Below are 24,530 nucleotides of genomic sequence, written 5' to 3' on the forward strand. Positions count from 1 at the left end.
GCAAAGCCAGAAGTGGGCTCTCACCAGGCACCAGATCTGCTGGCACCTTGATCTTATCCAGAGAAATAAGTGTTTACTGTTTAAGCCATCTAGTCTGTGGTATATTTATAACAGCAGCCCAAACAGACTAAGACACATTCTTTCTAGTCTTTTTTAACCACTGCATAATATCTCACAGTATTGGTAGACATAGTTAGCAAATAAGGGTGCTACTAAATAGGTGGTTCTAATTTCTCACTATAGGCTACCCCCGCCTGATGAAGAGTCTTGAAAAATCCATTATAGAGTGAATTCTTCTAAGTAGAAAAGTGTAAATTCCATTTACTTTAATGAAAAAAAGTTTATGTACTTCTAAGCCCCTAAATCATGCCTATTTATGCTACAATGCCATATAACATCAACATGGACAAAAGGACTTCTATAGTTAATATTAACTTGGCCAGATATTCTCCATCATTAATTACCCTATCATACCCCTGTTTCCATTCTTTCAGTGTTTACAGATTGAACACTTAAGACTTTGGTGTATTTGTTCATTGAACAAATCACTACCGAGCACTTAATTATGAGTCAAACACTGCTTTGCATGCTGGGAATATATTAACAGACAAAAAGTTCCCGACTCATGGAAATTAAATCCTAACACAACAGACAAGTAATAGATAAGTAATGAAATAGAGCAAGACCTTATGGTCCTTCCCCCTGCCATGTTCTCAGCCTGCCTTCTGTCTGTGGAAAAACTTTAGCCAAAGAATAAGTTTAAGCAGAGAAGTGAGAAAATGCAGAAATGAAGGGAAGCAGTCAGAGGACACCAAAGAATAATAATGCAGTCACTAAGTATAATCAAAGACCTTTGTTCCTCCTCAAGTGCTGCAGATAATATTCTGAGCTATATGCTGTCAGCTGTGTTATAGATGCTGAAACCCCCGCCGAAACCCCCGTGGAGAAGTTAGCCACGTGATGACCAGACTGTAGCCATGACATAAGCAGCCAGTTTCGAGAACTGGCCTCAAGGAAATGGGAACAGACTCACCCCAGAAATGAAGATTAGTTGTACTTAAAACGATCATGCTGACACTGGTCAAACCGCAGATGACCAATCTCAAATGACTGTCAGAGCGGACTGCGCCATTTCTGCATGTAGCCCTCTCTCTCTGTCGATAAAAGCTCTTACTCCCTGATTGTTGGGGAGAAGTTGGCATCCACCCTCCCCCTCCCTGTCACTAGCATCCAAAATAAAGTAAGCTTTCCTTTTCACCAATCCAGCTGCTTTAATAGCTTTTGAGTGGTGAGCAGTTGGACCTTGGTTCAGTAGTAGTAAGATATAAATGATGGTAGACAGTGATGCATCCTAAGGAGGAAAAAAAAAAAAGCAGGTAAAGGGAATATTGGGAGGATTGAAATTTGACCTGGAGGTGCCTCACCAAGAAGGAGGCTTTTGATTAAAAAGCCCAAAGAAGTGAGGGAGGGATGTGTGAATCTGTCTGGAAGAAAATTATCCTCTATATATAAGATGCCCTATATTCTCTGACTAAGATGCCCTCTAGGACCAAATAATTCTTCCTGGCAGAAATGGCCAGTCTTTTTGTCCTGCAGTTCATCATTTCTTGTCCTGTATCACATTTCTTAGCAGATTTTTTCCCCCCAAAGATAGCAGACTAGAGCTTTCTTGCAGAAGTGTTACGAGGTGATCACAGTTTTAAGTGATAAATGGATTGCTCAGCTTGAGATTTATAACATGAGGGAGAATGGGACACATAGGCTACCCACTTTCTCTTGGGAGGCATCGGCAGGAAAAATGTGGTTAGCCTTCTGATGGGGAGATTTGTGGAGCAATCTGTCTCTGCTTGAGGCCACTGGCTAGAGAAAGAGCCCAGGTATTAGCCGGAAGAGAAGAACTCAACCCAAGTGAAAATGAGCAACTTTTTTTATGACCAGGTATCTGCTTGTCTGGGGAATCTGACTAGCATTGTATATACTCCCTCAACATAAATCTTATCTCTTCTGATTACCAGTTGGATAACCTAAGGCAGATTATTTAATCTCTCTGAGGTTTGCTTTTCATCTGGAAAATAAGTATGATAATAGTCGCTGCCTCATAAGGATGATATTGGGAATTAAATTGAGACCATGGAGGTAAAGCGTCTGTAACATAGTTAAGTAGTTAGTGAATAAAGACATTGTCACCACCAGCATCATTATCATCACCATAATTACTACCATCACCTTTTTCACCACCACCAAACTCATCATCATCATTACAACCACCATCACCACCACCATCATCATCAACAGTGTCAACACCACGATCATCATCTCTATCACCCACCACCACCATCATCATCAGTGTCAACACCACCATCGTCATCTCTATCACCCACCACCATCATCATCATCACTGCCAGTACCACCACCATCGTCATCTCTATCACCCACCACCATCATCATCATCAGTGTCAACACCACCATCGTCATCTCTATCACCCACCACCATCATCATCATGTGTCAACACCACCATCGTCATCTCTATCACCCACCACCATCATCATCATCACTGCCAGTACCACCACCATCGTCATCTCTATCACCCACCACCATCATCATCATCACTGCCAGTACCACCACCATCGTCATCTCTATCACCCACCACCATCATCATCATCAGTGTCAACACCACCATCGTCATCTCTATCACCCACCACCATCATCATCATCAGTGTCAACACCACCATCGTCATCTCTATCACCTACCACCATCATCATCATCACTGCCAGTACCACCATGATCATCATCTCTATCACCACCACCACCATTTCTTGGGCTTAACAGGGAACAGCACCAAGTTCAAGGACAAGCAGGCATTACTGAGTGCATCTTTAAAATACTTCTCAGTATCTCACAGCCCACGGTACTGAAGAGTCAACAGAGAGGCTGCCTTAAATTGGTAATCTTCAAGGCAAGGGAAGCATAAAACCACTGCAAACTCCAAGTAGGTAGTAGAGGGTTAAGGATTTCCAGGAAGGGTGGTGATTTACAAATGGGATTCCTTGGCACAGCGACGAGGGAGGAGGAGGAAATGGAGCCATTTGAGGACAATCAAATGCACCTGTGGAAAAGGCTGCGGTGCCAATGCTGACCAGGGAGCTGCTCGGTGGAAATATCTGTGAAGAGGTGCAGACGCCTGCTGTGAGAAGCACCCGGGGGCCCGATAACCTCGCATGGCTTCATTTGTGTCTCTCTGGCCCCAGTGTGCTCGTAGTTGCATGGAAACAACCACAGTTGACGACCAAATCTTTCAGCTCCAAATCCACCTCACAGTATAAAGAGAGCTAAACACGTAAGTATTCAGCTATCTCTAAAAATAACATGTTAGTTTTCTCTTTTGTTGAGAGGCTCTACGTAAGAGTTTACAATACTAACTGGTCAGGTCAAAATGACATGGGTTTGAATCCTGGCTCTGTTTTACCACGTGTGTAAGATTAGATGAGTTCTGAAATTCCTTGCATCTAAATGTTCTCATTTGGGCAGTGGAAATCGTAGTATCTACCCATTAGGGTACTTATGGAGAGTAAGTGGGATAATACATACAAAACACTCAGCGTGGTACCCAGCACACAGTAAATACACATTAATGATTATCATCGAAGATTTTTGGCTGGATTGTTTTCTGGTAAGGTAAATGGGGAAGGAGAATATAAATGTAGTGAAGGAGAAAGGGAAGAAGAGGAGACATGAAAAAGAGAGTCAGGATGTGAAAAGCTTATCTTGGAAGAGAGGCATTTAATGACTGTCCAGAAAGTCCTGAGAGAGAAAAAGGATAAAGATGGCAGGGACTCAAAGGCAGAGAATTAGTTTTGCTTTTTTGCCAAGGTCTCATCCATCTGCTCTTGGCTTCTATGCTGACTTTTCCCGCCAAATGGCAGTTCTAGAAACCTAGTGGTGAGACCCAGGGCAGGGAGACAGACCATTTCGGGATCACCCTAAACTTTTGTTCTCAGGGGAGTCATATATGAATTGTATATATTATTCTTTTGCAGTATGGAATTTCTTTGAGACTAATAGAAGAGATAGGCCTTCAAGTAAGTCAGCAGTGACCACAGGCAGACATAATCCTATTGCTTTTTGGCTGACAGCTCATGCAGAGAAAAAATTCTCTGATTCAGACAAAGGTAACAGCTTCAACTCCAACACAAAATTCTTATCCTATAAAATCAGGTTCTATTCCCAGTCTATGATGGCTCTAGACACCAGAAATATCAGAAACACCATCGATTTCTTACTATTGGGTTGTAATAAGCTAATTATTGCTAAAAGTAAAATGCCCAAAGGGTAGACTAACTCAGATATTTTCAGGAGCTAAGTGCGTATACACACAAAGAATTCAGATTTGTTTAACAGCAGACATTGCAGTGGAGCATCTACTATAGGCAAATATACAGACGTGAAGTCGCTCAGTCGTGTCCGACTCTTTGTGACCCCATAGACTACAGCCTACCAGGCTCCTCCATCCATGGGATTTTCCAGGCAAGAGTACTGGAGTGGGTTACCATTTCCTTCTCCAGGGGATCTTCCCAACCCAGGGATGGAACCCAGGTCTCCCACGTTGAGGGAGATGCTTTACTGTCTGAGCCACCAGGGGAGTTTTTAAATATACAGAAAATGAACATAAACCTGAATAAGTTACGAGATAGCTAGAAAAATACAACAAATGGTTAACCACATGATTTTTTTTCAGTGTGAAGAATGGCTGGTCTGAATCCACTTTGATGGCTTTTTGAATCTTAATCAACTACAAAATCAAGGCAAAATTGCAGTTCTGAAATGAATTTTCATTATGATTTCTTCTGATGTGACTTTACAAACCAACAGTTTAAGAAACCAAGTTGAGCATCTTTTCATGTGTTTGTTAGCCATCTGTATGTCTTCCTTGGAGAAATGCAAATCAAAACCACAATGAGGTACCATTATACGCCAATCAGGATGGCTGCTATCCAAAAGTCTACAAGCAATAAATGCTGGAGAGGGTGTGGAGAAAAGGGAACCCTCTTACACTGTTGGTGGGAATGCAAATTAGTACAGCCACTATGGAAAACAGTGTGGAGATTTCTTAAAAAGCTGGAAATAGAACTGCCATATGACCCAGCAATCCCACTTCTGGGCATACACACCAAGGAAACCAGATCTGAAAGAGACACGTGCACCCCAATGTTCATCGCAGCACTGTTTATAATAGCCAGGACGTGGAAGCAACCTAGATGCCCATCAGCAGACGAATGGATGAGGAAGCTGTGGTACATATACACCATGGAATATTACTCAGCCATTGAAAAGAATTCATTTGAATCAGTTCTAATGAGATGGATGAAACTGGAGCCCATTATACAGAGCAAAGTAAGCCAGAAAGATAAAGACCATTACAGTATACTAACACATATATATGGAATTTAGAAAGATGGTAACGATAACCCTATATGCAAAACAGAAAAAGAGACTCAGATGTATAGAACAGACTTGTGGACTCTGGGAGAAGGCGAGGGTGGGATGTTTCAAGAGAACAGTATCGAAACATGTATATTATCTAGGGTGAAACAGATCACCAGCCCAGGTTGGGTGCATGAGACAAGTGCTCGGGCCTGGCGCACTGGGAAGACCCAGAGGGATGGGGTGGAGAGGGAGGTGGGAGGGGGGACCGGGATGGGGAATACATGTAAATCCATGGCTAATTCATTTCAATGTATGACAAAAACCACTGCAATGATGTAAAGTAATTAGCCTCCAACTAATAAAAATAAATGGAAAAAAAAAAAAAAGAAACCAAGTTGAAGCGTGGATCTGAATATCAGAATGTAGGGCATGCTTAAGAGGAAGATCAAAAGGCAATTTTGACATTACAAAAAACTAGCTCAACCCTGAAGAATAACTGCTTTTATAAAATTAAATATGAATTGAAGTCATGTGTATGACCCACCCCATCTGTTCTGCATACATGCACATTACAAATGTATACATTTTTTTAGGAAAGAAGGGAAATATGCTTATTTCACATTTTTGCTGAATTACTTCCTAAGATGTTATATCCTAGAGCTCTGGGACGGCTGTGACTGGAATTTGCCTGCTTTTGTTTCTAACTTAAGCACAGCCTGGTGGCCTGTGCAGGATTTAACTTTCCAGATATGGGATCACCTTGGGGCAGCTGACTTCTATTAATACAAAGCACAGGAGACACTTATTTCTGGGTTCAGACTTCTCTCACGTAATCTGCACTTTTCTTCACCTGTCCAAGGTGCTTCTTCCTTGGAGTTCTGCAGCTGAGGTCCATAGTCCACCCCTTGGTGGGTGCCACTGAAGTGGCTCATCCCTGGCATTGCCCAGCCAGCCACATGGCTCATTTAACCATGGGCTTGATGTCCAGCCCAGTGTGAGACCCGGAGGAAAGGGAGGCTTCTGTCTGAAGTTCAGGATTAAATACTTTCCTTTAAAGAGTTGGGATTTTGCCCTTTAGAGCTGCATGTATCAATACCCCAAAGCAATTTTCTTGGACGCATTTTGCTTTGAATTTGAAATATGCTTTTGAAGGTTTTTATTTAATAAGGCACAAGCATAGGCACAAGACTACATTCATTATTTAGACTAGAACTTCTTTTGCACTTGATGTAAGGAAAAAAAAAAAGCTGGCATGCGTGTTCAGGGTAATTGCATAGATAGAAATGAACCCAATTTCTGTAAAGGATTATTGAAGGAATACAAAATTTCCAGAGTAAGTCTGTTAAATCATTCATTCAGTAACTGATTGATATTTGCTCAGATCTGGATCATGTGCTTTGCTAGCTTTTACAGCAAAGCAAAGAAGAAATTATTTAAAAGTGATGGTGAAAAACAGTATTGAAAGAGAGCAATCCTGGAGAGTGGATATATTTTAAAATGATGATTCTCTCTTAAATAATGAAATTCTCAGACCGCGGAGCTAGGCCCCAGGAATCATCTCTCAGCCTGTGTTTTCACTTGGCAATCCTCACATCCTATCATTAAAAGATATATAAGTGCAATGCAAATAAAGTCACCACTCAAAAAATAATTCTCTTATTCTTTTGTAGATTTATATTTCATTTCATGATTAAAAATTTTGCCATGCACACAATGCGTGAGGCTGAGAGTCTAATCCCCAGCCCCTCTGCAGCTATCCGTTTCTTTTCCATTTCTTGTTAACATCTATAAGTCCATCCGATGCTAAGAAACTGATATAAGGAAACTGTAAATCTCAACCCTGTCCTCTGGTCTATACATAAAAAGTCTAAAATTTATGAAGAGGCAAATGCAACATTTTCATCAGTTAATTGGTCTCTAGACTTAACAGCAGAAACATTTCAGGCAATCAAATAGCAAGTAGGAAAAGCCACCTTTAATTGATTCCACAGAGAATTTTTTTTCCAGATTATAAATAACTTCTTATATTTTCCATTTGGCTGTTTCAGGAGATACACAAATGAAATGCAGGATATTGGAAAATAGATTCCTAACGAAAAATTGATGCTTTTGAACTGTGGTGTTGGAGAAGACTCTAGAGAGCCCCTTGGACTGCGAGGAGATCCAACCAGTCCATCCTAAAGATCAGTCCTGGTGTTCATTGGGAGGACTGATGCTGAAGCTGAAACTCCAGTACTTTGGCCACCTCATGCGAAGAGTTGACTCATTGGAAAAGACCCTGATGCTGGGAGGGACTGGGGGCAGGAGGAGAAGGGGATGACAGAGGATGAGATGGTTGGATGGCATCACCAACTCGATGGGCATGAGTTTGAGTAAACTCCGCGAGTTGGTGATGGACAGGGAGGCCTGGCGTGCTGCAGTTCATGGGGTCGCAAAGAGTCGGACACGACTGAGCGACTGAACTGAACTGAACCGAAGAAGTAGGATGATACGAAAAGATCCCTACTTTATGGAACAAAAGTTGGGCTATCCTACCAGGTGAATAAAAGCAAACGTGAACAAGGCTAACGTACAGGCTTTGTCTCACCAGAAGAGAGCCACTGGGTAAGACACCTTGTGATGATGTCCCTCCCAGGTAGGGAGGGATGTCACTGGGGCTCCCAGACAAGAATGTTGTAGTATGAAACCCCTGCCCAAGTGAACTCTGGGCCTGGAGGGGAGACTTGCCCATTGACAATGCCTCTCCCGGCTGCAGGGTCTTCGCTGCAGCCTCTTGGATTGTAATATCATTTAGTTATCCACACATCAACATGTTCTGTCTTTAGAAGCAATGATGGCATTTGCCACCAGGGAGTGTGATCTGTGTATTCATGGGATAGCTTGACTCAACTGTAGTCGATTTTAAAGTGCAGTCCTGGGCGTCTACTGTGTTGTAATCCCTCTAATATTCTATCTAAATACTTGCAAGCTCTGTGATTATGCCTTTATGTACTTATGGTCATAAGAAGTCAGTGTTAAACAAAATATTCTTTAGTATCCCTTATCATATGTATTTTCAACCCATATGTAAAGTTTTGGATTAAAAAAATTCAAGGAATGTGAAAAAATCCAATCTGCTGAGGGGCAGAACATTTAAAAAATACTTATTTACCTTGTTCATCAAATTTTTTAAGGTTTAGAAAAGTTATTAGTATTTTAAAGCAGTTTCAGAATGATTGTAAGTCCTCTTTCAGAATATCTGTTTCTACCAGGGTGAGATCATGTTCTTCTTCTACTGTGAGCACACACACACAGTAGGAGCTCAATATATGCTTGTTTGAAGAATGAATGACTATAAAGAGACACCTATATTCCCCTTTCACTATAATAGGTAGAAATCTATAAGTAGTGTTATCTCTGCCCATGGCACTTATGTAATAAAACTAAGTCCACTATAAGAACTGATTTAAAGTCATGCTATAAGAATGAGAAAATTCAAAGTGGAAATTTAAAGTCTAGGGTCCGCTCATGACTTGCCAAAGATAACATGCTTAACCAGGAAAATGGAAATGAATACTTGTCAGTGAACTCCAGATTAAAGGAAATTATCAATACAAAGCTGTGAAAATTTAAATTAACATAAAAGAAACATAATTATTTGTAAAAACAACCATATACATTAAGAGAAATGATACTCTCTTTAAACTTGCATTTTCAATACTATCTGTGCAAAACTGCTTGTAGTGTCTCCAAACGGGCATCTGTGGCTGGGTGAATGGAAAACTTCCCAGGAAATGCACATCAGAGCAACAGGGCCTACTGTTTCCTTTAACAAGATGAAGTCTGGCCAGGTCATGGCTGTGCTTTGGAACAACTGGTCTGGATGTGTGAAACCTGCAGGACAGGCAGCAGCAGCTGGAAGGCATCCTGTATGTATGTGGTGCTATTGCAGCCCTGTGAATGGAGAAAGTTGTCACTGAAGGCTTACTGCCAGAGTTCCAGCTTGACGATTCTTCCCATTTGATAATGTTCTTCTCCTCAAACCTCACACTATTTTAGAATATTTTTCTTTTAATGCTATTGCTTAAAGTAGATATAAACACATTTTGTTGGATTGCTTGCAACCAGCTCTGAATTATCTAGACTAACAGAGAGAAGAATTCACTTATAATGAGGTGAGCCATTTCCATAGGCTTTAAGGGTATATTAGGGCTTTCCAGGCGGCTCAGATGGTAAAGAATCTGCCTACAATGCAGCAGACCTGGGTTTGATCCCTGGTGTCAGGAAGATCCCTGGAGAAGGAAATGGAAACCCACTCCAGTATTCTTGCCTGGAGAACCCCATGAACAGAGTCCATGGGGATACAAAGTGCTGGACATGACTGAGCAACTAACACTCACACTTTAGGGCATATTATGTGTGTACAGTCAATACCCATTATGTCCGATCTTACTTATCCTCTTTCCAGATCAATCCCACTGCCCTGAAATAACACAAAAGCACAGCATGAAGGAGGCTGTAGTTTGTCCTAACCTATAGATGAAGAAGGGGTTCCCTCGTGGCTCACATGGCAAAGGATTTGCCTGCAAAGCAAGAGACCTGGATTCAATCTCTGGGTTGGGACGATCCCTTGGAGAGGGAAATGGCAACCCACTCCAGTATTCTTGCCAGGAAAATCCCATGGACAGAATAGCTTGGTGGGCTACAGCCCAGGGGTGGCAAAGAGTCAGACACTACTGACTGGCTAACACGTATAGATGAATAAACAACAATGGGTTACTGGAGATATTGTGCAATCATTCAAGGCAAATCCTTGAATGCTGCTTCTTCCCATTCATGTTGGTACCCTCCACTTGGTTCGGATATTTGACATTGCTATTCATGTTCATGGGTGCTCTAACAGACAGTATTCTCCAAGAGACCACTTAAAGTTTCAGGTAATTAAAACAGGAGAAAACTTCCACCAAAGGAATGAATAAACGATTTGACTTCATATTCTTCATGACCGACAGTAATTCATCTGCTAATGCCTTTTGGGTGGGCCAAGGAAAAGGTTTTCAGGTTCCATGTTCTGCCTCTGACTGCCTGGATTTCCTTTTAGCTCCAGAATCTTCCTCTGAGGTTCCTTGTCCCTGCATGTCAACTCCATCCCTCTGGGAGGCTGGGTCTTAAACAATAACACTTAACATCACCACTGTTACTCCTGTAGCTTGGTAGTTTTCCTTAAAGGTAAGACCCAATTCCTAAGTGCATCGCTGTATATTTATATGTAGCCCTTCCTCACTTTTGCAATTTCCAAATTTTGCATTTGACGGGTACTTCAGAGAGCAAGAAACCCCTGTATATACACTGCTTATATATTCAAACTTGCCAACACCGTGAGGCTTCATTCAGTTGGGTGCTGTGGGGCGACGAAGTGCCGGTTTCTTACGGCTGATCTGTAGCAGAAGAATTTCCCCCACTAGCCACAGATGGAACACAGTGCCTACGGGTCAAGAATGAGGCGTCCTGGGTCCCTTTTCTTTTCTTTGACATCACTGCTCTGGCCAAGCACAGCTGAGTGGGGCAGCTGCAAGTCCATGTTATAACGTCCTGGTGGGTGGGCAGGCCACGGAGTGAGTGGTCACAGAGGATTTGCCTCTGGTTAGTGAATGGGCAGATGCTAAATATTTACCTGTCATTTTTTACCAGTCTGGAGCTTAGACCCAACTAAACCCAAGGTTATTGTGAATGGAGGGAAGTGCCCACTTTTACAAAAAATCACCATTGAGCAAGAATCCCTCGTTGCAGCCAATAATCACAGTGTTAAATCTGGTGTCAAACTTGGCAGCAGAAATGTGCTTCTGCCGGAGGAAAGAGCGACAGAAATAACGTGCAAGCTTAGCATTTCTCTTTATAATCAGGAATTCTTGAAAATTAGGCATTGTTGTTTCACCCAAGGGTTTACAGCTGGTTGAACTATACAAATGTACTCAAAAAAAGACTGTAGACGATAAAATTTAGAATTGCAGTAATACTGCCTGGGAGAAAGACAAAACATGTAGCTCTAACATTTGGTTTAATTCAGAAGCATTTTCTCTCTGGGGGGCCACTTACCTCTAACAATACACTATTGATCATCGGGTTAAGGACCTCGGCCTTCTGGTTGCTCTGTGGAATCAAAAGTATGAAATTGACAGATTAGGTGCTCATACTCCAAGGCTTGTCACAGAAAGCTGGCTTTATGAGGGATCTCTTAGTGAAGAAGGGGAGAAGTGGGATGCTTACTATACATAAGACTTCATACGTGGTGATTCCCCTACACGATCTCATTTAATTTTCACAGAAATCTTAGGGGGTAGGCAGGGACCATGGTAACCCTGATTCACAGATGAAAAAATATGAATCAGGAAGGTTGAGCAAGTTATTTAAGGTCATGTAGCTAGAAATTTAAACTCAGACCTTTTAAAACATTCAAAGCTTGTATCAGGTCTGGGATTAGGGGGAGGTGAGTGAGACTGGGTTGGACAGAGTCAGCTTCAATCTTTACTTAAAATTTTGATATTTTGTTCATCAAGACTTCTGGTGTTCATTTTGATTTTTTAAATAGTGCATCTGTCTAGATGACTGAGGTTGTCTCTTTGTCTCTTTTTGAGAGATGGTCCCCTTAAATTTGGTAGACAGGTTAAGTACCTTTACTTGCCTCCCTTGTCCCAGCCCTGGTCTGTCTGTTTTTCTTTTAAATGCAAGCACAGGTACTTGGTTACAGGGTTTGTCTTCTAGGTTGGCAGCAAAGTTAAAATACTCTTGAATACAACCTGCAAACAGGTTGGCGTTTTCCAGTTTGCAAAACATGAATATACGTAAAGTGCAGAATACAGAGTCCGGGGTTAAACAGGTTAAACATAGTGTCCATGTAGCCATTATTATTATGTCTGCTATGGGTCCATTAATCAACAGTCTTCTCTATCTAAAATGTTCAATCTACTCTAAGACAATAAACAATTAAAGGAACTAGAAAGAGAGATGGCAATCTTAATAGGCTGTTTTCTCTCACAGTACTCGAAAAATGTTATGGTAAACAAAAGGATATAAATGAAGTCTATCTTCCCAGAGCAGCCCACTTCATTGACGTTACTCTACTGAGGGCTAAGTAATGTCTTACTGGGGAAAGCATAATGGAGTCTTGGGAAAAAACTCTTTAAAAACACAGTCATTTTAGTAAGTAACCAGAAAATCCATTATGGTTTGCTTTCATGTTTATTTGATTATCAATAAACCTCTAAAATATAATCAAAATGAGGGCAATAAAATGACATTGGTTTTCAGAATCAATGAGATGTGCAAGCAATTTAAATAGAGTCTGGAGAGCAATATACACTCATTAACTTAAAGTTATGAATAATGGCTCTTTTAGAGGACAGAAACAATGACTTGATGTGAATGATTTATTACAGCACAAGACGAGATGTACTGTTGCGGTGAGGTGGCATTTCATAAACTATCTTTAGATCTGGTTTTTTCCTTCTTCAAAATGATAATTTGTGTGTTCCTGATTTTGTATATAAAAACATTTGGACACATGTGTGTGTGTATTGTATGTGTATATGTGTATATCCATTCATTTTTGTGTGTATATTCATTCAAGTACATACTTATCTGCTAGAACTTTGCTATTCGAAAAGTAGGATATGAATCAGGAGCCCTGCTACCACCTGGAAGCTTGTTAGAAATGCAGAATCTCAGTGCTCATCCAAGACCCACTAAATCAAAATCTGCATTTAATAAAATCTCTAGGTTATTTGCTTGCATATTAAGGTTTGAGAAGCATTGTGTTAGAATATACTACATTAAAGAGAATGGGAAGCAATACCATGAATATTACCCATCAATGTAAATAAATTAATGTTTAACATGGGTAAACCCATGGCTGTTCCATGTTGATGTTTGGTAGAAACCAATGCAATACTGTAAAGCAATTATCCTCCAATTAAAAATAAATAAATTTAAAAAATAAATTCATGTTTAACATGAATCATATAGCACATATACACAAAGACATATATATCCTCATCACTAGGAAACCATAAAAGCCAGTTAGCTGTCTGCCTCCTGTGTCTGATGGCCAGCCAACTGGGAGTTGAGAGACTGACTGAGAAGCCTGGGTGAATCAGTTCACCCCTCCGGGACTCAGCGTCTCAGGCAGTAAACCAGAAAAAAGTGGAAAGAGTGAGAAGAGCATACGGTAGAGCCTTGGGAAGCCAGGTCACCAAGGTCATTCCATTCTGATTAAGACTTCACACCTCTCTGTAAATCTAGCAGTTACACCAAGGTCCACAAGCATCAGTTAACCTAGGCAATGCTGAGCACATAAATGCACTTTATCAAGCCTATCCTATGAATAAGCTTCTACCTGCAGCACCCTTCACTCTGCCTGCTTACAGTGAAGCTCCGCTGCTGATGGCCTAAAATTAGACAAATACTAAAAGCTGGTGTTTTGCAAAACAGGAGATGCAGACCATATTCTCTGACAGCAGAATGAATCACTGGTATGTAGCTCATCCTTTATTAACTAAGTCACTTACAGAAGTGTGGGAGGTGTACATCTCCTGACAGTCAGTCCACAATCATTTCTGCTTTTTTTTGAGAACTGCCCTTCTCCTGGGGTGCGGGGAGGTGCGTGGCAGCAGCCAGGTAGGTCTGCATGCAACGACCCTGTCCTCAGTCACTACTGGTGACACCAGATGGATATCTGAGGCACGCTACTGAGCCTTTCAAACCTTCTCACCCAGGATCCTGGAATTTGAAGCGAGAGAACTGGGAACTGCTATAGTTGAGTCACATTAACTTTAATAGCAGCACTTTAGAGAGAAGGTACATGAACTCTGGTGAGGAGTCCCACAGGTGCTCAAACATCTCCACCACCTTTAATAAAGTTCCTTTACTGCCTGTCATGGGTTGAATTGTGGCCCCCAAAGAGATATGCTGAAGCCCTTACCTCCAGTATATCAGAATGTGACCTTACTTGGAGATAGGGCTTTACAGATTTCATTGGTTGAGGTTGTGCTGGTCATCCAGTGTGTGGTACTTATCAAGACAGCCCTAGGACACTAATACATTTATTACCCAAACACCCCAGCTAAGCCAGGAAGCAAAACTTGTTTCTCATGTAAAGAACCATCTGCCCCTGTATCCAGGGCCTTAGAGGAAAAGTGGAAAGCTTGAAAAGGAATAACTTCTACTGTCTCCTCCAGTCCCACTAGGTTGAGTTATATAACATGACTGATTTTTCAAGAAAATAACCAGAAACCACATCTCCAAGGAATGCCAAACCTCTCAAATTTGTTACCTGAAGAACAGAAACACTTCTACAGATTGGTTGATCATATTTTTTTTCTTTTGGTTAAAGTTGAAGTGTAACAATAAAGCTTGTGTGGTTTATAAAATAGGCTTTGAGGACAAGTGAATGTGAATATTAAGACTGAATTATTTTAATAGAGATTTTGGTATTATATATCACAGATATTAAGTAACAGAAGGAATCTTCATTTGATATTTTTTCTTTAATAAATAAAGGAAATGAGACCCAGAGAGGTTTGAAAATCCACCCAGTATCTTCTATAACTGATACGGTCGCATCTAGAACTCAATCGGATGAGAGCCTCGAGCCACCTGTTGCCAAAGAAGATGCTCAAGCATCATTTTAGTAAATGTCTTGGCTACACTTCAGCTTGAGGAGCAAAGAAGGCATTCCATCCTCTACTTCATCTCACAGCCCCTAACAGACCTTCCCTTGAAAAAGGTGAAAAAAAGAGCCGTATTACAGTCTTACCCCAGCAGTGGTTAAAGAAGATGTAAACTTCTCTGATAAGGAGGCCACTTCTTTGCACATTGCAGTAGTTAATCTGAAAGAAGAAGAAAAAAGAGATTTGGGGATTTTTAGTAAAGGAAAATAATTGGATTGTTAATACAATTGTTGATACTAGTACAGCATTCCCTTTAAAAGAAGGGCACACAAGTTTGAAGATGCTCTGTAGAAATTTCCCTTAGTATTCTTTCACGACTCACAATCACAGTTTAATCTAATTCTCACCCTACCTCTTTTTAGAGGCAAAAACATATGCAGGAAATTACCAGGCTTGAGTTCCACACATAAGGGGTTTAAGACTATTGCCAAGGGACCAGCATTTGGTCATTTGAAAATAATAATGAACAGTCACTGAGGTACCATGTTAAGTACGTTTGTATGCATAATCACATTTAATCCTTATAATGGCTTCATTAGGGTCTGTGATTATTCCCATTTTATAAATGAAGAAATTGACATTTAAGAAGGTTAAGTAACTTGCTTAGGACAAGAATATGATAGAGCTGGAATTCAAACTCAGATGTCTCTTTATATCTTGATTATGTTTTTATGAGATGCCTCAAATCAAAGATACTGTAGAATGTTTTTTAAGACTTACATCAAAACTCTATGCTTATTACAGCCTTTCTATGTGCAGGACTTCACCCCAAGAAAATAACACAAGGTAGATACAAATATTTAACAAAGCAATATTTGTCATAATATAGAAGATGATGACAAAAGCTGAAAACCTAATTACCTAACAATGTGCATATTGCCCAATTTTTTAACAAGTATATATACTTACATGAACAGTGATTAAAATGCTGTTAGCAAAACAATAACTCCAAGTTAAGAATCTTACATATTAAAAGATTGAGTGATGTCAGTGGAAGTAAGTTTCATTCTGATAAATAGGGGTTGTGTCTAGACTATGTATTCAGGCATGCTGCCTTATATCCATCTATCCCCTCTTCTACCCATCCACCCATCCAAGACTTCTCTGCAAAAAGGGTCAGGAGTAAGGCTGGAGATGGCAAAGAGTAGTTCTGCCTATGTTCCTGGGCATGTGGGTTGTAAGGCACTTATTATACAGACATATATGAGGCCTTATTACCTTTTTCTTGGAGCAGCTTGGTAAGGTTGGGACAGTCAGGGGCTGGGAATAGGAAAGAAGCTAAGGGTACGGCTCTATTTTCCATGCTCAGAAACCTCTGACTTCAGCCCTCCTCTTTCAAATCAGCACCATAAGTAGTACTCAGACTTGTCCTCAATACTTTAAACTTTTCCTATTTTACTGTTTCCTTTTCCCTCTCCACTGAGACAAGTCCATATTCTCTGCACACATTTTAAGAGCAGGATTGTGCAGGGCTTATAATATCTTTGACTTCCACATGTTTAGATATGAACATCTAAACTAGATGCCAAATCTGGACATGTGAGGAAAAATGCCAGCAAAGTCACTAAGAATGGGCTTTGGGAAAGTCTTTCCACTAAAAAATTGCTCCCCAACCTACATTGCTGAATGTAGTAATAGGAGAAGACTAGTTGGGTGAAAGTGTGTGCTGTGCGCGTGCACCCATATGTTTTAGGAGGCTCTTATTTTGGCTCCTGTGTCTATATATTTATAATAATGAGAGGGCATTTGGATCTCTGCTAGTTCTCTGTACCACCGCATATAGTCATGTGCCTAAAAGTTAATGGCTTATTCTTCACTTCCATAATCAACTATTTTAATTGATACCAGCTATTTTCATGTATATAACAATATATACATACACATTTTTATTTCACTAGATAAATAGTAGTAATACTATTACTATTATTATATTATTGTATGTTATTAATTATATTAATTAATTAATAATATTGTATATTATTATAAAAAATAACACTAGTAATAATAATAGTAGCTTATTGAAGAACAAACATATTACAGCAAATATGCACACACAAGCAATCCACGGTGAACTGGCTTACAACAGTGACCATCATTGCCAGAGTCAGAATATGCAGAGCTGGTATAAGTCCCTAGGAACAGTGGGGGTGGTTTGTATATCTCTATGAAACTAGCTGAGAAGTCCATTAAGGTGTGTTTTCTCTATTTGTGCGGCATGTTGAAAATGTAATTATCTTCAAAGGTTTGTACTTCCGAGACCCTGACCTACTAAAACAAACACTTAGCTCTGAATGATTTAGGGTGTCTTCCCTTAAATCTCTCCAAAAATAATTCTTGGAATGTCTAGCTAACTATTACTATTCTCCCTAGCATGTTTATTTCTTAAGAGAGTCCTTATTTCTCAAGATGACCACAGAACAATGGAACTAGTTGACATGAAATTGGAATCTTTAGTGGCCAAGGGTGTACATGGGTCTGTGTGTGCGTTTGAATGACACAAATACATAAAATTTGAGAAATAAGAATTAAAAGTAACATTTACTTTATCAGAACTTTTGCTTGGTCCTGAGCTGATTTTTCTTCTTCTTGTCCATGAAGAATTAATTCTGCAACTTTATGAAGCTGCTCAATACAGCGAGCTGTTACTTCTGCCAGACTTTCAATGGACAGCATGTATACTTCCTGAAAGCAAAAAGTATAAGTCAGAAAATTATTCACTGAGCAGACACTTTCTAAAAAATGTTGTGACATTAAAAAACTTAAATAATTCTTGGGAAGAAAACCAAACAAATATGACCTGAAAAAAATTACCCAAAGTTTAATGGGTGTACCTAAGACTATTCTAAATGGAAATGCTACCATAAAATAGACGTGTCACCAGGTCCCAGGGACATGACAATCCTTCTTTATAGCTGGGTCCCCAGTTCTCGGGCTTCCCCGGTCGCCCGGCTGGTAAAGAATCCGCCTGCCAATGCAGGAGATGCAAAAGACATGGGTTCGATCCCTGGGTAGGGAAGATCTCCTGGAGAAGGAAATGTCAACCCATTCCAGTATTCTTGCCTGGAGAATTCCATGGACAGAGGAGCCTGGCAGGCTGGGCTCATGGAGTCACAAAGAGTCAGACACAACTGAGCAACTGAGAACACACATGTACACGCCCCAGTTCTCAGCATGACGCTGGGCACATAGCAGGCAGATACTCAAGAAAGCGTGTAGAAGGATGGCTGAATGAACAGACCTCAGTAGATATTCTTCTTTAGAGTGATCTAAATTGTAAATTTATCTAAAATTCAATGTAAAATGAAGTTACTGCAAACGAATTTTTTTAACATGGGCAGATTCTAAATTATGCACATATAAATTTATTAAACTACAGAATAAAAACTATGGTAATGAAATTTTTTCAAAAAAGCTTCAATTACCTCATTAGTTAAAGGGCATAAAGACATTTTATGGTTACATATTTGCATATAAGATGGAATTTTACCCTAAAGATAAATCACCTATGTTCTTAAAGATCTTTTTTCCTTTAAATTATAATTGTAAAGCTATGGAGGAAGGCTACAATATCTGTGCTAAGTCATGAAATGCCTTGGCATAGAGGGATTTTAGTGTTTATTACATTAATACTCATATTACTGTGGAATAGGGTACAAATGAAAATGAAATGACCTTGCCTCACTTAAAATTAAGCTGCTAATAAAATTTACGTATTACTGCTCTTTAGGTGGATGATCTGTAACATGTTTACCTCGACTGTCTTATTTGTCTTTTCTTTCTTCTTGTCTTCTTCAGGATTTTCAGGTTTCTCTTCCTTTTCTTCCTTCCCAGCTTTGTCTTCTGACTCTTCGGCCACATCTACTGATACCACAGTTTTATCTTCTTCCACCCAGTCATGAGCTTTTTTCATGGCCTGCAAAGGACCCCCCGCACAACCAAAGCAATATGTCTATTGTACAAATACAGACACAAAAGCCAGTCCCATGACTTGGATCACATCCTAATCTATTAAGGGTGGTTTTCTGTACGTTTAAAGAGCGGTGGGGCAATTACTCAACCTCCTTAAAAATACCTTGTTGTTGCTTTCTGGTAAAATACAGTAAGAAAAGGGACATAGTAGAAAGAATGTATGGAGAGAATACCGCAGGGCCAGAGAAATTTTTGGAAAGCATTCTAAAATGATATTCAGATAGGAATAAAAGTGACAGTCACCCTGGAAAAGCCATAGTATATTTTTCACTTTTCCTGACCAACTATAAAAGCATGATAGAATATATACATACAAATATATATATATGAAATTTAGCCAGGGTCATTGCTAAAGCAAATTTCTTCTTCTGCCATGTTTCATGAAGCCCTCGTGTTTCATGAACCTAATAATGTATCACACTGGGAAGATGAAGGATGGCTCTGCTCCTCTCCAGCCATGCCAGGTCTTCTGACCTCAGGGTGGTGGTGGGGGAGGAGAGAACTATGATCAACTTCATTTCACACGAGTGCAACTTGAGCAACACGTGGCCTTTAAAGTTATTGACCAAGCAGAAACCACCTTCCCTATGTATTATTCCCTGGATTTTGAACGGGCAGACTCACTAGCTTTTACACTGCAGTTTAAGCTGTTTGCTTAAGTTTTATCTGAGCTTGTGTGACTTCTCATCTGAAAGCTTGCATGTCAAAGTTTAACACAGGGTGTTGATGAAAAGTTAACAGGGAGAAGATTAGGGGAGACAAAATCCAACAAAACTATCCCTGGTGAGTCCTCTTTTAGGGACAGAGGTTTACCTGACTATGTAAGCAAACCAGTGAGACCTCGGAGGCGCCACACACACTGTCTGAGCGGTGGCAGCCTCTGCACGGAGATGAATGAGGCAATTTCCCCACCGTGTTCAAGTCACTGACCTGCCAGAAGTGGTGACCTCTATCAGAGCTAAAGAATTACTCATCTCTGCACCTCACTGCCTCAGTCTGCCCTTTGCTCACTCACCTTGATGAGTGAGGACCTGTGTCAATCACTGATGGTTAAAAAGAAGAAAACGAAAGAGAGAAGAGGGAAAATGACACTGTTTTAAGTAATTAATGCTCAGTGACCTCATTAAGAAATGCTATAGCAAGACCTTGTACAAACTTGCAAAACATCCTGTGTTACTATCAGAGGAGCCCAGGCCATGAAAGCCCAGACGGCCTTAGATCTCAGACAGGACGAGGCACCAGCTCTCCAGTGGGAAGGGTCGTGCGGGTGACCTGGCTCTGGCTGGTGAGTTTTCTCTGCCTGATTCTGGCATGCCACTTTCGAGGCGACGGGAGATGGAATCTGCAAAAGCCCTTTGATAATTCAGCCTCTTTCCTCCTGTAGGCTGAAGATAACCCTGCTTTGAATAAAATCCTATTTTGTGGAGAAGTGACTTGTTCAAGATCATACCAGTGAAGCTGCAACTAAAATGCAGGTCTCATTACACAGCCTAGCATGTTCTCAACAGTTACATTTCATGATGTTGCCTCATCAAATCTTAATTACTGGCCTGGGACGCCTCTCCCCCCACGTGCCATTTGGGGCTTGGGGGTTTTTCTATTTCAGGTGAATCTCTGGAATTTTACAACCAAGACCTTTTTTAAAAAACAAACAAATAAACACCCAGACAGACTCAGATGGGGCTGACCTTATTGAGTTTGTCAGGTGTGGCTGCAACATGTAATTCAAAGAGAAGCTCTGTAAGCATGCTAGCAAACTCTTCTTCCTTTTCTTCTATGCCTGGAAATAGAAAATGACAGAAGTAAGAAGCATGATTTATTTTTCATCCTGCAGAATGTGGCAGCTCCCCCAACCTTACAGCCTGCAGTCAGAGTGTAAGTGGGGTGGCAGCAGCCCGCCCTCCAGCTGCCGGGCAAAGACGAGCCACGCCCGGATTTTCAAGCACAGTGGCGAGGCAGCCGGCTGCAGCCGGGTGAGGGGCTGGTGAAGCCTTGCTGCTCGCAGCTCTAGTTGGGGCGCCCCTGGGCTGGACTGAAGGGCATGTGAGGCCAGGGAGGGACCATGTATACCGTAACAGGTATAGACGCTCAGCAGCTATTTGTTGAATGACTGCGTGAACAAATTAATGACGTTTCTCAGGCCTGAGAGCCCTGGGACAACACTGTATTTAAGGCTTCTAGTCTTGTTATGCTTAGCATTGCAAGCCTTAATGATACCCCAGGGCGCCCTTTTGTGTCCACAGAGCCACAGCGCTGAGCAAGCAGACTTAGTCTCCATGGATTATCTACTTTTATCCTAATACCTATAACAACATATCTCTGGAGAAACTTCTCATGGTTTCCTAGGACACCTGCCTGGTCATACAATATTTCATAATGGTATGTCTTCCCTCCAGATTGGAAGCTACCTAAGGGTACAGATGGTATTTGTTTTGCTCATTCTTGAATCCAGAGACTCTAACACAGTGCCTGGAAGATAACAGGTGATACAATGAATATTTATTGAATAACTAATTTACTAATCAGTTGTACCATATTTACTAATATATTGATTATATAACATGTCATATACATGAAATAAAATTAATCTCATTGATGGGCAATAAAAAGGAGAGATCTTTAAAGTCACCATCTTCTATCTCTCATTGAATCTACAAGTTGAGGCCATTTTTAAAGTTTCTGATAAGTGCTAAATAATTGATGTCACGCAACGAGAGATTATCATACTAAGTGAAGTAAGTCAGAAAGACAAACACCATATGATACCACTTACACATGGAATCTAAAATATGATGCAAATGAACCTATCCGTGAAACAGAAGCAAAATCAAGGACACAGAGAACAGACCGGTCGCCAAGGCGGACGTGGGTGGGAGAGGGTAGGCGTGGGAGTGTGGGATTAGCAGATGCACACTGGTACATATATTAATAGAATGGATAAACAACAAGGGCCTACTGTACAGCAGACATTCAGTATCCTGTGATAAACCATAACACAAAATAATATGAAAAAGAATGTATATATATGTATAACTGAGTCACTGTGATGTATAGCAGTAATTAACACAACACTGTAATTCAACTACACTTTAATAAAAAGTAAAAAAAAGAATTGATTCCGCTGTGGGTTGTATCACTAGTCTAGGGTGAGGAGAGGGTACTGTATAAAAGCACCATTCGTCTGGCCTGACTACAGGACCTCAAAACCCACTAAGAGGGAAATACCTGGCTTATGCTAGTGGGTGAAGATGGCAGCTTCAGAGAGGACTAAGCTGTGTGAGAAATTCTGTAGCTAACACTTGTCCGCCTGTCTTTGTTTCTGTTTTAGAGACAAATGGTTAATCAGCAGCTTGTCATGATAGCCAGGGTAACTTATACGTGTTCAAAACATTTGGCCTAATCCGTTTATCATCCCCTAGAATTTATATACTTATTCTCACCAGGGAGCAGATCAATAAAGATACTAGAGATGGAAAGCATATATGTCAGGTAAGAAGCTTTATGGAGAAGAAGAAACCAAGGAAGAGGGATAGGGACAGCTGGGGGTTAAGAATCTCAAGCTGAGCAAATGACTTTTGAGTAAGAGCCCAGAGCAGGAGGGGAGTGAGCACATGGATGGGGCTGGGGTAGCTGTGGCCGGCGGAGGGAGGCATGTGAGATGTGTGTCTTTGTTCATGGTGAAGTGATACAAGCAAATCATAAAAATCCATAAGGCGAGTGCTCAGATAGAGCAGGCTGTTGCAAAGCTTGATCATGGGTATTAAGAAAGCTTCCAGAAGGAGGTGATGCTTGAACCTAGCCTTCCAGGATGAGAAAGGCATTAGTCACAAGCAGAAAAAGGGCGAATGGGAGGCCTGCAAAGAGAGAATCAGAGAGAAAGCGAATGCGATTCCATCAAACACTGAGATTCTCTCTCTGCTGGTCAGAGGTCTTGGCCTCACCCTCTCTAAGTGGGTAAAGTGAGAAGGGCAGCCCCACGGGTTCTCACTCCCCACCTGCCGGGTCCTTCTCATCTGCGTGGGGCAGCACAGCAGGGCAGGAAGGGCCTGACTTGAGGCTGGGGTTGTTCCCGAGCTCCTGCAGTTACTGGCTCTGTGATTGGAGCCAGTCACAAGGCTTCTCAGCTTCCACTTCCTCTTCTGTAAATTTAGGATAAGAAAACCCACCCATCTCCTTTTTAGTGTCATTGTAAGGACCAAATAAAACAAATGTGTAAGTATTTTTAAACACTAAAGTTTTATATAACTGTATTGTTATATGCTACAGAGATATAAACATAGAGATTAAAAGTATATGAAAGTAATCTGCACTAAATTAGGATACATGTACTCTGTGTATCTCCAGTTTTTAAATGTGCATTTGTTTCATAAAACAGAGAAATGTACCAATAACTTAGAGCAAACATTTTAGGGAAATCATCACAGGGAAAAATGAAAGTAGATAAAAACACAGATGATAAAGAATGTTGCAACAAAGAAGACCTATTACTACAATTCTTGGTCTGTACATGTGGCTGAGAAGATTTTCACCAAGGCAGTGAAAAGAGGAAAAAGCTTTTAGAAATCTTCTTACAACAGTGGGAAACCAAATTAGAGACCCATGGCAGTGTAATAAAATTACATGTTGCTGGAAAGACAAACATGCAAATCATTAGCTAATGTTATTAAAAACAGAGGGGCCCAGTATTAAATTTATCTAAAAACGATAGTTGATTACATTTTCTGAGACGATCAAATAAATTATTTAGGTGTTAGAGGTATTTTAGAAATGTAAGTGCTTACAAGAAAAAATATGATGAAAATGCTCTGGTTTCTCCTAGAATTTGGCCCCTGGACTGTTCTCGACAGCTTTTAGTTAATCCCTCACCTTTCTGGAGTTTGTAACACCCCATCATAACTGGATTGATTTAATGACAACCCTGCTATTCTTCTATCCTGTTCTTCTTTAGGCATTTAAATGACACCTATTTATTAAATTAATTAAAATTAGTAGTGTTTTGATAATCTGGAGATGTCCCTTAGGAAAACGAACACATTGTATTATGGGAGGTAGCAGGGTTCCATCACTTAAAGAGAGACGAATCTACCATTTCCTAAGCAAGCTGTTCAAGATTACAATTTGCTTTTTGGTCGTATTAAAAAATCTCCATTTATTGAAACTCTGTACTAAGACTGGAACATAACACATGGAGTAACTTTTCCTATTTAACAGTGTGAATCAAGTTTCCTCTCCAAGAAATAGTACTTGTTGGGGATGCAGTGCTGCCTTAACTTACACTGGCAATAATATTTCTCTGATGTTAGGGATCCTCTTTTTATCTGCTCTGAATGACACCCCCAATAGGACAGAGGTTTACCTCAGGTATCATGAAGCTGAAGAAAAACATCCTACTTTTTTTTGGTGATTGTTTCTCTGGAAAAGAGGCATCTAC

General features: G+C 40.5%; 1 protein-coding gene across 6 annotated transcripts in view; it reads right to left on the bottom strand.

The window, feature by feature from the left end:
* Positions 1-6,546: 6,546 nt before the first annotated feature.
* FAM114A1 (family with sequence similarity 114 member A1) overlaps positions 6,547-24,530 on the bottom strand; it is a 70,484-nt gene continuing 52,500 nt past the window's right edge. For all 6 annotated transcript variants that reach the window (XM_070452038.1, XM_070452036.1, XM_070452039.1 and 3 more), the window contains 6 exons: positions 20,788-20,879; positions 18,882-19,043; positions 17,673-17,812; positions 15,217-15,289; positions 11,502-11,555; positions 6,547-9,359 (listed from right to left, as the gene is read on the bottom strand). In XM_070452038.1, the coding sequence (XP_070308139.1) occupies positions 9,258-9,359; positions 11,502-11,555; positions 15,217-15,289; positions 17,673-17,812; positions 18,882-19,043; positions 20,788-20,879 (623 nt within the window). In that variant the 3' untranslated portion in view covers positions 6,547-9,257. The remainder of the gene's footprint in view (positions 9,360-11,501; positions 11,556-15,216; positions 15,290-17,672; positions 17,813-18,881; positions 19,044-20,787; positions 20,880-24,530) is intronic.

Source organism: Odocoileus virginianus, chromosome 21 (assembly GCF_023699985.2).
Source record: "Odocoileus virginianus isolate 20LAN1187 ecotype Illinois chromosome 21, Ovbor_1.2, whole genome shotgun sequence".
Taxonomy (NCBI): domain Eukaryota; kingdom Metazoa; phylum Chordata; class Mammalia; order Artiodactyla; family Cervidae; genus Odocoileus; species Odocoileus virginianus.